The sequence below is a fragment of the Mastigoproctus giganteus genome, chromosome 8 (assembly GCF_048544385.1).
Source record: "Mastigoproctus giganteus isolate SK-2022 chromosome 8, ASM4854438v1, whole genome shotgun sequence".
NCBI lineage: Eukaryota > Metazoa > Arthropoda > Arachnida > Uropygi > Thelyphonidae > Mastigoproctus > Mastigoproctus giganteus.
Window position 1 is genome coordinate 60,474,789 of NC_143582.1, and position 17,743 is coordinate 60,492,531.

At 36.5% G+C, this 17,743-nt stretch overlaps 1 protein-coding gene across 1 annotated transcript in view; it reads right to left on the reverse strand.

Annotated features, from left to right (window-relative positions):
- Positions 1-17,743, reverse strand: part of LOC150081563 (proto-oncogene tyrosine-protein kinase ROS-like) — a 356,247-nt gene that overhangs the window by 15,658 nt on the left and 322,846 nt on the right. The window contains exon 37 of the mRNA XM_090380246.1: positions 4,955-5,115. Within this exon, the coding sequence (XP_090236372.1) occupies positions 4,955-5,115 (161 nt within the window). The remainder of the gene's footprint in view (positions 1-4,954; positions 5,116-17,743) is intronic.

The following is a 17,743-nucleotide window of genomic DNA, read 5'->3' on the forward strand; positions in this document are numbered from 1 at the left end:
ATTCCTTTGTACATTTCATATTACAGTAACAAATAAACAAGTTGTTCACCACTTCAACTCAAAATTAGTAAAAGAAGTTTGAATGCAATAACTGACTACTCGTGTTATTCAAAAGCGTATTTGTGATTTGTTCCCTGGAGCTTCATACTAGATCAGCTACTTCAGAAGAAAGAAAGCATTTAGAGTTGTTGGCACAATACGAGGTAGATGGGTAAGCCTTCCTCTTCATGGACTGTCAATGGCAATGATTGATGGATACACTACTTCAAACCAGAAATCAAGCAACTCATCCAATATACAGTTTGGATTCACACATCTTTGGACTTCATCTTTTAATCAATTAAAGTAAATCATTTTCAGATGAAAGTTTAGAGTAATGATCAGTGATGGATTATGATTTTTCAAAAATATTAATTCCAGCAGAGAGGGGGAGTTCAATTATTCAATGGAGGTTATGCAATTAAAGCTGAAAGAAATGATGCATGAGATTATGCGAGCACATGCACACAACTGAACTGTGTTGAGCATGTTAGCGGTCACAGGGAGGCCAACATGATGTATCTCCCACTACCACTGCTTGCTACTTTAACCTGATTGGTGACCATTGTTGACATTTGAGTGGATGTACCAGGTGTGCAGCATTAACCAACACAGAAAAATTTTAGTACTTCTTAAGTATGGCAATTACCCCTCCTCTATTTGCATCATTAATTATTTTTTTACTGGGTAAGCCTTAAAAAATTCTTTATGTTCTGTTTTTGATTAAGAGAGTATTAATTTTCCATAGAACTGTTAGCTGCCAGTTGAGAAGTGAGTGAAACAGCCTTAAGACAGTTAAAGGAAAGAAATTTTTTGGATTAATAGACCATTTGCTGTTTCTAGAGGTAATTTTTGATATTATCTGAATATAGTGTGAGAATTAAGAATAATTTTTTAAAGTTTCCCATCTCATTTTCAATACTATTCCTTGCTGTTAATCACAAAAATCTGATTGATGAATTCTGTATACATAGAATGTGTACAAAATTCTACAATGGGATAAACCTTCCTGTGTAAAAGCATATAATATTTAAAATTACCATTCTCTGTATTTATTAGTTTATTTAAATATGTAATTTTTTAATTAAACTTTACTGGTTTATTGTTTTATTGAGCTTTTACTGTTTCGGGAACTTATCTCAATTTCCCAATAGATAATTTAATTGGCAAAATTTTCTTCAAAACAACATCTATGTCTATTTAATCTGCGTATTTCGTATCCAAACTTTAGTTCTGTCTTTTTCATGTCAGTTGCCCGCAATTCCCAACATAATAATATAGAGTTAACTGAGATGAATTATAAATAATATGAAATGTCTTGACTGTGTTCAAGAATTAACACTGCAAGCTCAAAAAAAAAATTCCCACAATTTTAACAACATGAAATTTGATGCAACCCGTTTGTAATTATAAGCAGTAAAGGGATCCACAGCTCTGCTTTCAAATCAGTTTTTCTTGGTATGAAAAGTTATCATTAACAAGAAAAAAGCTCGCTAACAGTAATACAGCAAAATTAATTAGCATTGGCCATTCACCCATCAAACATTCCTTTTATTTCCTCCTGGGGCCTTATAAACCCTAATCAGATCCTCTCCAGGGTATTCAGTTACTAAACTCTGTAGCTCATATATTCTTTATTTTCATTTTTAAAAAAATGAAGTTTTTTATTTTCATTTTTTGGTTGGTGCTTTTCCTGCACCAGCAAAAAAAAACAAAAAAACAACTGTGTATGTGTTTCCCTCTTCATATAGGTAACTCTTTCTAGCAGGCTTTTGAATTTCCCAAAGCAGTTGGCTTTCGATTACCCATGTAAACAACTTATTTTTAATGATTAACAATTCACTAGCTAGAGGAAAACTCCCATTCCTGTCTATGATTCTTCCCTTCTAGTGTGAATTTATGCCTCTGGTTGTAATGTCACATAACGCCATGAAAATTTTGTCATTCATTTTATTATTTCCTCTCAGAGCCTTATAAACCTTGATCAGATCTTCTCTAAGGTACCTAGTTGTCAAGCTCTGGAGCCCATATATTCAGTTTCTCCTCATAGGAATACGATTTTACCAGGCATGTGCCCATCTTTGGACTTTTCAAGAATTTCAATGTTATTATTATTTTTTTTAGGTGTGGCCTTCATTAATTGACATACTATTGCAGGTGCAGCCTCAGAATCCTTGTTATTTCTATAAACAGTTATACAATAAATCAGCAGGACACCATGGGCCCTCCTTGATATCTGTCTACACTGCACAGATAAATTCATGTCTACTATCACAAAATCGGTGTTTGAAATGGAAAATTTTATGAAACAGAATGTTTGTTCTGGAACAGCATTCCAGCCTATTTGAGCCCAATACCACCTTTCTTCCTTTATTTTCATTTCAGCCCTTCCAAGTGTCTAAGTTATTTTTTTGGCTCTTATTTCCTAGGTATAAAATCTTACACTTTTCAGCAATCAAGTGTAGATGCCAGTAAACTAACCATCCTCAAATGCAATGTCCAAGTCACTGTGAAGGAGGCCACTTGAAGTTAGTCATTAATCATTCTCCCTTTCCTCAACCTTCACATCACTTACAAATTTCCACATCATATCTGTACTTTTTTAACAATATCATTTAAGAAAATCATCCCTATCCCATTCTGAAGAGTAACCATTAATTACAATCCTTTGTCTCCTGTTGTATAGCCATCTCATTATCCAAGGATCTTACCTGTGATTCCCATGTGTTCCAGATTATACAGCAGTCTCTCATGCAGGACTGCTTTAGCAAAATCATGCTGTGTTCTTTAGAACATAACATGGTTCTGTAAAGGGAAACTCTAGACAAATTATAAGCAATTATTGGCAGTGATTAAAAATGAAATACAGTGGTCATGTGGAGAAAATCATTTCTATGTAAATTTTCTGTATTAAATTCTTAATTGCTGTCACCATTTTTCCTACCTGTGAAGTCAAATTGACTGCTCTGTAGTTAATAATAAATGATGTTTCATGTGTGAAACCACCATTATGGATTGGTGATACAATGACACTCTTTTAATCCAAGCAATCATTCCCTACTGTAAGGTCTAATAAGTTCCAAAGATTCTAAGTTCTTTATAGTCTGATACATTTTGTTGTCACTTCCTAAACTAACTGGGTATATACTGCTTGCTCTAGAGTTCTTACTCGTCTTCAAACTCAAGTTTTTCTATTTCTGCAATTTCATATCACTCATTTTCGTGTGCTCAGGTAAAACAGCACATTTTCTCACCATGAAGTTACTTTCTTCTGTAAAACTGATGCAAAGTACCCATTCAACCATCAGCTGGATCAATGAATACCTTCCCACATCTTTTACATAAGGGACCATTCTGACTTGCTCTTTTCTTGTTTATATCTACATATGTAAATATGTACATGCCTGCTTTCTTTGCAAAATTATTCAGCATAAGCAAAAAAACCTCAGTCAATCACAGTTTGCCTCACTGAAAAGTAAATTATTTAATTCCACCTTGAGTTTTGTCAGACTCTGTCTCAACTAACTTGGAGGCAGCTTATTCCGATGATCAACAACACATTGCCTGGCAACAAACTTCATAAGTTCTAATTTTTTTTGTTTCTCAAAATTTTATATTCATATCCCCTGTTCTAATTTCATCTTCCAGCACAAATATACAATATACATTCTATTTGGAAGGCATAGTTCAGAAATAATTTCTGTTGTCTGATGGACAGTGTTGGTTCATTATATTCAGAAAACAGGTTATGTTGTGGTGATATCTCATATGCAAAATTTTATATTCATATCTGCTGTTCTAATTTCATCTGCCAGCACAAATATACATTCCTCCTTCAACTTCCTCATTCCTTTAACGGCCTTAAACAGCTCAATCAGGTCATCCCTAAGTAATCTGCATCTTCTAAGATGCTGCTCATAGCAACAACCCTTAGTACTCCTAACTAGTTACTCTTTGAACCCTCTCTGGAAGTTGTCTTTTTTTAGTGAGGTCTACATACTTTATTTCAAATGGGTTCTCACTATTTTTTTATAATGAAGAATAATAAAATCCTTCTCCCTATGAACAAAAGTCCTACAAAGATCCTGGGCTTTCCTGACTGCTTGCTTATATTGCAAGGAAAACTTCTGTGTTTGTTATATCACAACCTCTAAATCTTTTTAACTCTGAGCCACTTTGTTAATTGTTGCCCCCCCCTCCCCCCAGACTGTAACTTACCTCTGTATTTCTTTTTGCCAAATGCAAGATCTAACATTTAGTTAGAAATGTCAACTGATTAGTAATATTGTACAATTTTTGTACCTGGCAGACTTTTCTTCGGTTTCTTCAGCATTTATTACAAAAAGCATTTTGCTTTCCCTTCCAAACAAGTTCTCCACTAAAATTACTTCATTCGAAATCAGGGCAGTCGGTATATTATAATTCCCTGAAGTCAAATTCCTTTGAATGGTAATGAACAATTGAGTAACCGCTAAGCCCCCAGGATTAGTGTCAGGGTAGCTTACGTCAAGAGACGATTCTGTATTATATTGGTAGTTGTGCATCAGTGTTTTGAGACCAGTTTGTCTGTTTGCAGGATGAATATCAAATGAAAACACTGTATATTTTTATGCTAAATATTTTAACATCATATCTAACCAAGTACTTTTATAAAAAATATGCAAAAATATGATTCTTTATATGCCGACCGGGCTAGCCGAGTGGGTAAAGTACCTGCCCGGCAACCCAAAGGTCGCGGGTTCGATTCCCGCCTCGGGCTTGGATCAAAGTACTGCAAAAACCTTGGGAGGTGCAATATGGCCACAGAAGCCGATGCGCCAACAACTACCAAATCAAAAAAAAAAAAAAAAAAAAAAAAGATTCTTTATATTTATTTTTTTAGTTTGAAAGCATTATGAAACAAAATTATACTAACCACTGTAAGCTTGACCCAAATAATTGTGATTGTGCACAGTATTTACTGAAACATCAGATGTAGCAAACTTTTCCAATAAATCCTCCAAAGTAATTTGACAGTAGGAAAATGTAGGACGGTCTTCAGGACTGTAACTCCAGCATTGCAGCATTAACTGACGCCTACAGACAAAACAGTATTTGTAATTTTATATAGGGTTCAATTTATGACAGAAGATAAAAAAAACTAAATTAAAATTAAAAAGGTTACAAGAATATATTTAGTTAAAAAACAGCACAGCAGTTTTCTCCAAGGAGCTAAGCTTCAGTTATCTGAGGGATTTGAAAAATTTTCCTCTGAACGTTTTTTTTTCTTCAATAAAAATGTGGTAACTGTTCGTTTCAGATAATATAATGAAATTTAAAAGGCACTGAAAGGCAGTGCATTTTCAATATCATTTGCATCACTTTTACTCTAAGGCAAGAGGATCAAAGTTAGTAAGGTTGGTTTGGGCTGGGTTGTGTCTGAATTTGCATCAAGACAACTAAAGTTATGAAGTTGCAGCATGTTGTGTCTATAAATTGTGTTCATTCAATTTGCCTGTTTGTATGATGAAAGATTTATAGGAGAATAAACCATGCAGTCCTCATTTGAAACGGAGTAGGTTCTTTCCATGAAGACAGCATTTGGACCCACGCTTTTTTTTTTTTTTTACAAAGTTTGGAAGAACCAGTACACTAGCAATGAGAATTCAATTCATAATGGTTCACAGGCTACTGATGTGTACATAGCAGTGTAGCACGGCATAAAGAAATACACTGTGTTATCAAAAGTTATCAAGGATACCATAGGATAATAATATGTTATGGAAAATCAGAGCCAGAACTACAGTGGAGCAAGCGGGGTCCCAGGCACAGCATTTAAGGGCACACTTGACCAGTTATGCATTTTAAAATTGCTTTATTTTTGATTTAATTACAGTCAGACCTCTGTTTAACAAATTCTTTATAGTGCATTTTTTTAAAAATTCTTCTTGGTAATTACATTTAAAATAGTTTCCATAGAATGAAAAAAATTTCCATATAACGAATGGATTCCGAGAGACTTAACTTTGTGTGTACTGTTCCCACCTCTGGTTTTTAGGCAATTAGAAAGTGCAAATTAAGGGTTAAAGGTATTACCATTCTGCAATGTAAGTGGTGCCTGAAAAACCTATGCAGCCATCTATTCCACATACTGAGAAGTCATGCTAGTAAGCTGCTTTCCATAGCCAGTCAGAAGTAGTAGGATACCATACTAGCCTCTGGTCAACCTGTGTTGCGGTTTCCCTTTACTCCAACACGCAGTCATCTGTTTTTCACAGTAGCTGAATATCCGAGTAAACTTTCAGAAGGTGAAATTTATTGTTGGCAGATTTTGAAACTCTGTATCGAACCCTTCACTGTAAAGACAATGTTCCTGAAAATACAGTATATCTGAGTGTTAAAACAAATGTGAACATCCTTTTTTTTTTTTTTTTTTTTCGTATGAACGATGTACACTAAAATCAGAGTACAACAAAAGATTTGGACTTTCAGAAGGCTGCCTCCAACCTTACATTAAAATACAACAAAGATTTAAATGTGTCAGATATTTCAAAAATCATATTTTATCAGTTCCACAGGACATAAAATCTGCAATCCCATTTCAACTTCTCCAATTCATTGATGAGTATTGTCTAACAGAATCTTATCCAAACAGAAATAGCATTACGAATTTTTCTTACCCTGCCTGTAACATAGCTGCAAGTAGCTTCTTGTGAAAGGTCCTTCAGTAAACTTAAATTGATTAAAAATCACCTTAGATAAACTGGGCAAGAACAACTAACCAACATGTCAATTATATCCATTGAAAATAACATTGCACTAAACATAAATTATGATAAAATTATTGATTTTTCTTCAGCAAAAGCAAGAAAAATTCAATTTAAATAATAATTCTTCATTGCATATTTTTAGTTCATGTTATACTCTATATTATATTTAGTATAGTATATTAAACTAAATATAATATATAATATATATTATATTTAGAGTAAAATTACTCTATATTATATTTCACAATATTTTGTTTCTATGATTTTATTGTAGATATATAAACATAAACTGTGATTTTTTTTATTTCTTTTAGTTACAGGCAACCCCCATATAACACGGTACTTCTACAACACAGTTTTGCTCTAACACGATTGATAAATTGCGGCAATCCTCACACAACATGGTACTTATATAACATGGTTAGAGAATTGCGGAAACCTCGCATAACACAGTATTTTTGAGCTTTTGTGCTGGAAAAACCCTGCTATTATGTTAGATGTAATTTTCAACCTTTCCATTCCTTTTTGTGAATCCCTGCTGTTGACTCACTAGTCGTTATTACCTTCGTGGTAAATTTTTCTAAAGCACATTTCTGGAGGTCACTACCATAAAACAATAAAAACAATTTGCAGTTTCTGGTTTATTGGTCTTTTCTGTTAGTGTAATCAATTATAAACGGGTAGTAAACTTGATCTTCTTGCATTTGATATAGTACCAATAGCTGGAATTCTGTGGGTTTTCATGTTATTATGGTGAAATGTGTTTCCCCTTCCATGAAATATTCAATCATATAAAAAACATAAATAAATTTTAAGAAACTTATTACTCCGTATCTTTCACTTGTGCATATTGTGTTCTTTGTTATTAATTAATTACTTATCATTTTTACTGTTTTAAATTTTACAACAAAAAAGAAAAAAAGTCAGTGAACTTTTTTCTGCTTCATATCATACTAAGTTCAGTGGAGGAGATGATAAACTATGCAATTCATATTTGGCATCTAGTGAAAGTTCTTTTTCAGTAAATGCACATAGCTACTTTGATGTCCCTAACCATCTGTTGTCCATAACCTGTTAATGATGTATCTGGAGAGTGGTTACCTTTAAAATTATTGTACAACTTTTCTGAAAGAGGCCTACATTAAAAAAACAAAAAAATAACTATCTATTTCATATAAGTTTTATATGCTGCTGCTGTTGTGGCTATTGGTGCATTGATGCCATAATACGGAAAATTCATATAGAAAGATTCATTAGTTTATATAAATTTTATATAGCATGGCCATTATATATATAATCCTGTAACTGAAGTCAACTTCGGGAGAACATACACTCAGTACAGAAATCCACACAAACATCAGATGATGAAAAAAGTATAGTTATATTTAAAGTAAGCTGAACATTATTATTATTTACTCTGACTTCTTTACTCTGACTGTATATTCAACCTAATTTTGGCCATATAAATAATTGCTGATCAGTTATGAGAATAACACAGAAACATAAACATATATGAAGTGGGTTATGGATACATTAATTTCAATAACAGTCTAATATGAAATAAAGGCAGTGATATGCTGGAGCCGGCTTGCATGAGCCAATTGTTAAATTTTCAAGGATTTTGCAAGCCGGTTGTTAATTAAATCAACAATGGCTATAAATAGTAGAGCAGCATGCACTTCAATCCACAATAGCTAGTGGCATTTGGACGATAAGATGATGACATGGAAAATTCAGCCAGGGCATGCTTATTTTGGCACCCTTTGTGCTTTCTTTCCCCCACTTTCCTTTCTTATGCAGCAGCCTGCGTAGGGATTATCTCCACTAGCAATTTTACAGGAATATTATTTCCAACAAACAGCCACTTAATTTTGCCTGGGCCACTTCTTCTTAAGGTAATGACATTCCCTTGCTCGACGTCTGTCAAAGATTTCATGTTTCTAGAATTTGTTATGAACCTGATAAAGTCATTACCCTAAGAAGAAGAAGTGGCCGAGACAAATTTAAGCAGATGTTTGCTGATATAATAGAATTCATTTATACTTTCAGGAGGGGGATCGTAATTCTCACAAAGGGAGCCACAGAGTTTCCAAAAAAAAAAAAACCCACCACGTAGTTTCCAAAGAGGGTGGGGGTTGTTAAGAAAGGGCAAACCAGTTGTTAAAACTTTATCAGTACACCACTAAATAGAGGTGAGCAAGTATGTAGCCAAGTAATTTCACAACTTAGCGAGCCTATAATTTTGTGTATTTTGAATTTAGTAAAAACATACCAAGCACTGAAGAAGGCATGGTCTTGAAGTTTTTACTGGTGACTTTACATCTTAATGACTTTACATCTAGTGCCAGTCATGCTGCATATGTACCAAAAAAAGTGAATGTCCTGGCTCACCTGCTCTAAACAACCCCGGGGGCTCACATCTGGTGAGTATGGGCTTGGCAAACCCAGGGTCCTGAGCTGGATATCATCATTCTTCTCTTTTTTGGTGATGCCTTTCTCTCTCTCTCTCACACACACACAGGGAGTAACTCAGGAATTTTTTTTTTTTTTTGGCTGGTGCAGCATAAGTCTCAGGCTTCCTTGTACCATATTGCTAATAATAATAATAATAATAATAATATTGAGATGTTACTTGATGACTAGCAATTCTGATTCTGTTCTTCAATTTGTGTAAATTTTCTAGAAGCAGCTGCTGACAAACCTGATCCTGAAGCTCCAAATAAAAAAATCCAATGGCATGAAGTTGGGATATTGCACTGGCTTCAGAATTCACATCCATCAATTTGGAAAGTGTGAAAGTAACAGATATGGGGAACACAAGAGCGAGATGGACTGACAACCTTAAATATACATATGGGTCCCAGTGGCATGCAAAAGAACAAATTTATCCTAATAAATGAATGAAAACCTTAAATGTTGTCTATGATCTGCAGTAGAAGAGTTTTTTTTTTTTTTTTTCCCTTTTTTTTGTTAAACATGTAAAGGTATATAATCCTGGTGATGGTTTCTTAGAACACAAAACACATTCAACTTGAGAATGTCATAAGTGTGATTTCTCACTTCCTCACCTTCTAACATTTTGGTATCAACATTAGTATTTGGAAAATGATGCAAAGAAAAAAAAAGCTTACACAGCATCACCAAAAAACACTTCATTGACCCATTCCTCCTTTAAATTTATTCAAATGGCACACTACACATTAAGTCGAAGTTCATTCCAATAATAAATTATTCTCTTGCTAAAGAGAAATGTCCACACATTTATTCTTCAAGTATCCTTTTTCAATTTAAATTTATATTCCCTTGTGGGCCCCAATTAAGAAACAATAAAGATGCCATCAGCATTTAGATTACCTAACTCTGTTACAGCTGTAAACAATTCAATTAGGTGCCTAGTTTTCTGATGCTGCAATTTATAGTATGTAGTCTATAGTATATATAACCATAGTCCCTTTTGTGTCCTAAACTAATCTTGGTGCACCCTTCCCAGATCCACATCCTACCTAAAATGAGGTTTCAAAACCTGTATTCAGTATGATCAGGAAATATTGCTTATTCTGACTTCAAACGGTTTATTACAATAAATGATGACACAAAATTAGAAATTGAAAATATAAAAAAATATATAAAGGAATTTAAAATCATTGACAATGCAAAATAAAATGAAATAAAACAGAATTAGATACAATTAAAACATAAAATAAGACAACCAAATAAAAGTGCTAAAGCATACATGCACTGTATATAAAATAAAATGGGAAGCTTTCAAAGTGACAAACCTCTTTTTCAGCTTGATAAGATCAATGGCAGGGAATATACAGGGTGTCTCAAAAATACACGGCATAACTTCAGGAATGAGTTCCTCATATGTAGACAATAAAAAAATTTTATATCAACATAGTTCTGGAAATGTTTGGTTCCCGGGTTATTAACCGAAATGTACGCCTGTACGTCTGCCCTGTGAGTTTGTTTGGAAGTACATGGGGCACAAATAACTTATCACCAAAAACACCCACCCAGATGTTGAGGCTGAACCACTGTTGGTGATGTGATGGAAAAATTGCATGTGGGTTTTCCTCAGCCCATACATGCTGATTGTGAAAGTTTTGGATTCCGTCTCGTGTGAACTGTGCTTCATCTGTGAATATCACTAAGGCAGAAAAGTGAGGAGTTGTACCACACTGCTGCAAGAACCACTGGCAGAACATTACTCGCACAGGGTAATCTGCTGATGACAAGGCCTGTACCCGTTGCAGATGGTAAAGATACAGTTGGTGTTCTCGCAACACTCTCCAAATAGTCGAATATTGAACAGCCAGTTGCAATGCTATTCTGCATGTGCTGATTCCAGGAGTGGCATGCACAACGTCCAAAATCTCCTCCTCTGCTTCAGGAGTCTTAGATCTTGGTCGTCCTCTGTCGGCAGCACGAGGTGTAAAGGTCCCATGTTCACAAAGGCGGCGATGGATACCTTCAAATGTTTTCCTGTCTGGACATCTTCGTTCTGGGAACCTTTCGTGGTACAAACAACGAGTCTCCAGAGCATTGCCATTCGCCAAACCATACATAAAGTGCATATCTGCTTGCTCCTGATTTGAGTACATGGTCGGAATGGAAAACCACCAGATTCTGTCAGTACCTTGTGATGAAGGAAATCACCTGCAGGAGATAAGACATTCCGGTTAATAACTCGGGAACCAAGCATTTCTGGAACTATGTTGATATAAAATATTTTTGTCTACATATGAGGAACTCATTCCTGAAGTGATGCCGTGTATTTTTGAGACACCCTGTATACTACAAAGGAAAATCCCATGCATGTGTGAATGATCCATGCCTGTACATCGAGTGTAGCAGGAGAAAAGGAAAGGAAAAAAGGAGAGGGAAGAAGAGTAAGAGAAATAGAAGATGTTAATAATTAATCAGACTCTGTATTACTGTTGTAATGTCATCCAGCAGCTGTATTGTTAACTTTCCACCTCCCATAATTGTGTAAAACAGTGGCCTCTATAATAGGGTGAATGCTAGTTCCAGCATTACGATTAATGATGGGACCCACAATTGCTATATGAAAGACCTCTAACCATGGGATATGCATGTATCCTGAGCATAATCTAGAATCTCAATGTTAGACAAGGGTCATAGTGGAAGTGATGGTAACTCCAATAGTGCTCAGCAACAGCTGAGGCACCAAATTCGGGTTGTCAAATAGCCCTGCCATGTCAGAAATCCAATCAACTAACCTATGTTTGGATTCCCTAATATAACAGCTCCCACAACCTAGACAAGTAATATGATAAACCACTCACATGATGTAGCATGGGTACAACCAATTTCGCAATGGGTAACATTGTAACTTCTTGCCAGGGAGCTGTACACAACCAAAACAATAATGTTGCAGCACCCTGACAAGATGGGCAGATACACCTGGATAGTGAGGAATGTATGCCATAGCAATCGGTGAATCAACCCGATCTCTACGAGGACTATTATCTTGCACTTGGAACCTGTCCAAAACACGAGGGGGATAACCACAATTATATAACTCTGATCTGACTGGAATACTCAGTCTCCCTATCAATAATAGAAGCACAATGTGAGCATGTGCAGTTGAATAATGCTCTAGCCATGCTGTGTAGATGCCCCACAGTATGTGCAGAATTATAATTTATAAATTGTCCTTTTCATTTTCTATAAACCAAAGTTACTAAATGACAACCAGCGCGTTGAACTAAAATATCCAAAAATGGCAGAGCATTATCCACCTCCATCTCCATGATGGGACCCACAATTGCTATATGGAAGGCCTCTAACCATGGGATATGTGTGTATCCTGAGCATAATCTAGTCTCAATGTTAGAGCAGTGTTTGCCTGCTACCATCAAAATCTGATGGTAGCAGCCAAACACTGTTCTTCGTGGACTAATGTCATTAGAGGGGGTTCCTTACAGTTCAGCACTGGGCCCATAGTTGTTTTATATGTGCATTAATGATATCAATGAAGATATATTAGGCTAAACGTCTAAGTTTGCAGATTTATTTATTTCGTATGGCAAAATGAGGATACATTTGTAACAGACAATCAAAAAAATATAAATAAATTACAATAAACCTAAAAACAATATTTACAGAGAAAATTATACATAACATTTTGATAAATTAAAATTTAATGTCCAGTTTATTCAGCCAATTGATAGCATCGTCAGTAACACTATGTAGATCTTGGATGGGTCCTTCAAATCTCCTCTTTGGGCACTCTGAGACAACATGCTGGATAAGTTTGTGCAAGATGTTATTCCTAGTTTTTATCTTTGCTGCAATATTACAAAGGTGTTGTTTATACGTCAGTGTTCGGTCCATCGTGATTCCCAGATATTTTGGGCAGGGGTTGTATTTCAGTTGTTGGCCTTTATATTCCACTTGAGGCATATAATTAGCCCTGTGATTATCCAGATGAAAGCAACTAACTTCGGTTTTTTTTAAGTTAAGTTTAAGTCGCCATGCATGAAAATATTTATTCAGGTTATGAAGATCCTTTGTGAGTACAATTTCGGCTGTTTTGAAATCAGTAGACTGGGCAGTCAGAGCTATGTCATCTGTGTACATGAATTTCCTAGAAGCAGTTGCTGGAAGATCTACAGTATAAATATTAAATAATAATGGAGCAAGAACTGATCCCTGTGGTAAACCATCATTTAATATCTAAGGCATGCTCACTCTGCCGTTTAAATGTACTTCAAACACTCTGTTGCATAGCATATTGTTAAGTAGGATCGCGAGGGTCTTACAAGGAATAATCTTCAAAAATTTCAGAATTATTCCTTGTCACCATACTGTGTCACAAGCTGATGTCAAGTCCACAAAGACTGCAATGGTCTTCTTCTTATCTTGAAATCCATTCTCGATGTGGCTTGTAAGTGCCAATACCTGATTACAGCAGCTTCGGCCTGGTCGGAATCTGGCTTGTTCAATTGGTATGTGTTGGAAGGTTGTAGTTGAGATTCTATTGTAAACCATTCTTTCAATTAATTTGTAACATATATTTAAAAGTGCGATTGGACGATAATCTTCAGGGCAAGATCCACTTTTCCCAGGCTTTAGAATGGCAACTATTTTGGTTCTCTTGAACAAGAGTGGGAACCTACCATTCCGCAAGATGTCATTAAAGAATTTAACTAGCCAGTCCAGAGCTCTTGGGCCACAGTGTTTCAGGAACTCTGGATATATTCCATCCACTCCGGCTGCCTTGCCTGGTTTTATTTCCTTCGGAGCTGTTGAAATCTCTGCGACTGTAAATTCTCCTGAAAATTGGGAGGTTGGTTCAGCCAAGGATAGTCTGGTTCTTAGCTCCTTAAGTTTTTTGACTTCATCTTCGTTGGTATCAGTTGGTCTCTTGGATATGCTGACAATTCTATTGGCCAATAGAGTTTGCAGATGATACAAAGGTTGGTAGGGTGGTAAATGAGAGTAAGCAGAGTAAGCTACTGTAACAAGGTCTAGAAAAATTTGGCAGTTGATGCTCAACATGGACAAATACAAGATACTGCATATGAGTAGCAGTAATCCTAGATTAAATTACCAACTGTGTGGTACTACAGTTTTTTTTGTAGTTTGATATGTAGTTCTCCAAGCAGTGCAGATAGGCTGCTAGGACAGCTCATAGGATTTTGTCAGAAACTAGGGCTATGCAAGAACTTGGCTAGCAGGGATAAGGAGGTGATTTAACCATTGTACAAGGCAATGGTTAGATGCATCTTGATTACTATATACAGGTTTGGAAGGATGCACATGCTAGGAAGGATACAGATATTGGAATGGGTGTAGAGAAGAGCAACAAGATCAGTAAGGGAACAAAAGGATGGTCTTACTAAAAAAGGTTTCAGTTCTGCAAACTGCAGCAACTGGTGAGTAGGCATCTGTAAGGTGAATCTGACTGAGATTTTAAAGGCTTTGAATGGATTGGGCAAACTCAAAGCTGCTGGCATTCTTCTTGCTCAGTCTACATGTGAGGGGGCATGAAGTCAAACTGAGGAAGAATGGTGGCGGGATATATGTGTGAAACTTTGTCTGCAGCTAGTGGGTGGTTGATTGTTGGAACAAGATTCCACCTGTTGTTGTGGAGGTGGATTGTTTGAATAATTTTAAAGAAGAACTAGACAAATTATTGGAAGGGATGGACAAGTGATGTGGGAAGGTTTTTTTTTTTTTGACTGAGGTTTTCTTACATCATTTGCCACTACTAATACTAATAAGTTTTATAATACTTATCACTATAAATATCACTATATTTGATGAATTTGAGGTGTTGCTCAAAACATCAAAGGCAGATATTGTTGGGATTTCAGAGACGTGGTGTCACACAGATATAAGGAATGCAGAACTGGAATTTGGGGAGTACAATGTATACAGAAAGGATAGACAGGATAGGAAGGGAGAAGGGGTTATGCTATTAGTTAAGAAACACACAAAATCCAAGGAAGTGAAGCCAGTCGACATCGCTGGACAGTGCAGTGTTGAGTCAGTTTGGTGTGACCTAAGCATTGGGAGATCAAAATTGAGTTGGAGTGTGCTATAGGCCTAATGACTGATGAGTATAATAAGAAGCTGTACAGGGAAATAGAGTGGGCCAGTAAATCAGAGAGTCTTATAATGAGGGATTTTAATTTCCCAGATATTGACTGGAATTTGTGCTTGGTCACTCACACAGTAGCAAGGCTTTTGTGGATTTATTGGATGATTGTTTTCTACATCAGTATGTTCGAGAGGCAACTAGAGGGAGTAATAGTCTTGATCTGATTATCAGTAGTGATTCTTCATGCATTAAGAATCTGCAGATAAAGGAACCACTAGGTGGCAGTGATCACAGTGTGCTGAAGTGGGATTTACTCAAAGAGGTAACTACCATCAGGGGTAAAGGGAAGGGTTTTTGCTTTCGTAAAGGCGACAACGATGGTCTGAGACAGTATTTAAATTCTATACAGTGGGACCAACAGCAAATTCAAAATGGAGAGCATTCAAAGAACTTATCTTGGAAGCTAATAGGCTTTACACACCAACTAAGAAATATTGTTCAAGGTTTAGGCCTAAATGGATGTCAGATGAACTAATGAGACATATGGCAGAAAAGAAAAATGCATGGGATACATATAAATTAATGGGTGACACAGAAGCCTATGATAGATATAAGCTGTTCTGTAAACAAGTTACAAAGGAGGTTAGGCAGGCAAAGGCAGATTATGAGAAATGTTTGGCAAAGGATGCAAAGAAAAACAGCAAAGAGTTCTTTACTTATGTAAACTCTAGAAGGAAGGGGATGAATCAGATTGGTCCACTTGATATTGATGGTTCAACGGTTGATGGTGGTTGGTTGTTTGGTTTTTTTAGGAGCATTAGCAACTAAGGCCATATTGCTCTGGGATATGCGGTGGTCATTCCCTGACCTTTCCGCATCCTCCGTATTTGGTGGTGACGGGCTCGAACCCCGGTCTAATCAAGAAGCGTGTGCTACGCACTGCTGCTCCTTCCCACCTGGCTACGGAGGCGCCCCTCAACGGTTGAGGATCCTGCTCAGATGGCTAACAAACTAAATGAGTATTTTGCATCTACATTCACACATGAGGAGTTATTCAGGAGGGGGAATGCCAGAGGTGAAGTAAACTCTGGCAGTGAGCTAGATGATTTTGTAATAACTGAGAGGAAAGTGGAGGAGAAATTGTTGAGGATAAACATAAAAAAAAGGCACCCGGGTGGATGGGATCTATCCAGTTATATTAAAGGAGGCAGCAAAAGAAGTAAGCAAACCCTTAGCCATAATTATGAGAGCTTTTTTGGACTTGGGAGGTACCCATAGACTGGAGATGTGCAAATGCGACCTCAATTCACAAAGGAGGATCAAAGGCTGACACAAGTAATTATAGACCTGTGAGTATAACTGCTGTTCCAGGAAAATTAATGGAGGCACTGGTTAAATAAGCACTGCAGGATCATCTAGACAAGACTTCAGTTATAGCTCGGACACAGCATGGTTTTGTTAAGGGAAAGTCTTGCCTGACCAATTTGATTGGATACTATGATGCAGTCACAAAAGAACTGGATGCAGGGAATAACTGATATTATATATTTGGATCTTAGAAAGGCTTTTGATACTGTTGCACATGGAAGACTGCTGCACAAATTTGAGCAGTGTGGTATTGGATGCAAATTGCTACTATGGATAAAGGGATGGTTGAGGGGCAGAAGATAGAGACTGGTAATCAATGGACACTGCTCATCGTGGACTAATGTTATTAGTGGAGTCCCTCAGGTTCAGAGTTGGGTTCATTGTTGTTTTCTGTATTTATAAATGATATTGATGATGGTATATCAAGCTTAATGTTCAAGATTGCAGACGATACAAAGGTTGGCAGGGTTGTTAAGGACACTACTGACGCTATGCTGCTGCAAAAGTATCTGGAAAGGTTGAGCAGATGGGCTGAGAGGTGGCAAATGAAGTTTAACATTGACAAATGTAAAGTACTACATATGGGAAACAGTAACCCCAGAGCAACGTATCAACTCTTGGTACTACACTGACAGTAGTAGAGAATGAAAAGGACCTGGGGGTAATTGTGCAGGCAGATATGAAGTTTTCTGAGCAGTGCAGATGGGCTGCAAGAGTAGCTCATGGTGTCTTGTCAATGATATACAGGAATTTTCTAGTAGGGATAAGGAGGTGATTATCCCTGTATAAGGCGATGGTCAGGCCACACCTTGAGTACTGTATACAGGTCTGGAGGCCTCATTTCAAGAAGGATGTAGAGCTGCTGGTCCGAGCACAAGATTAGTGTAGAACAAAGGGTTGCTCTTACGAAGAAAGGCTTAAGTTTTGCAAATTACAGTGTCTGGAGACTAGGCACCAGTGAGGTGATCTGATAGAGGTGTATAAAGCTTTGAATGGTTTGAGCATGCTCAATGCC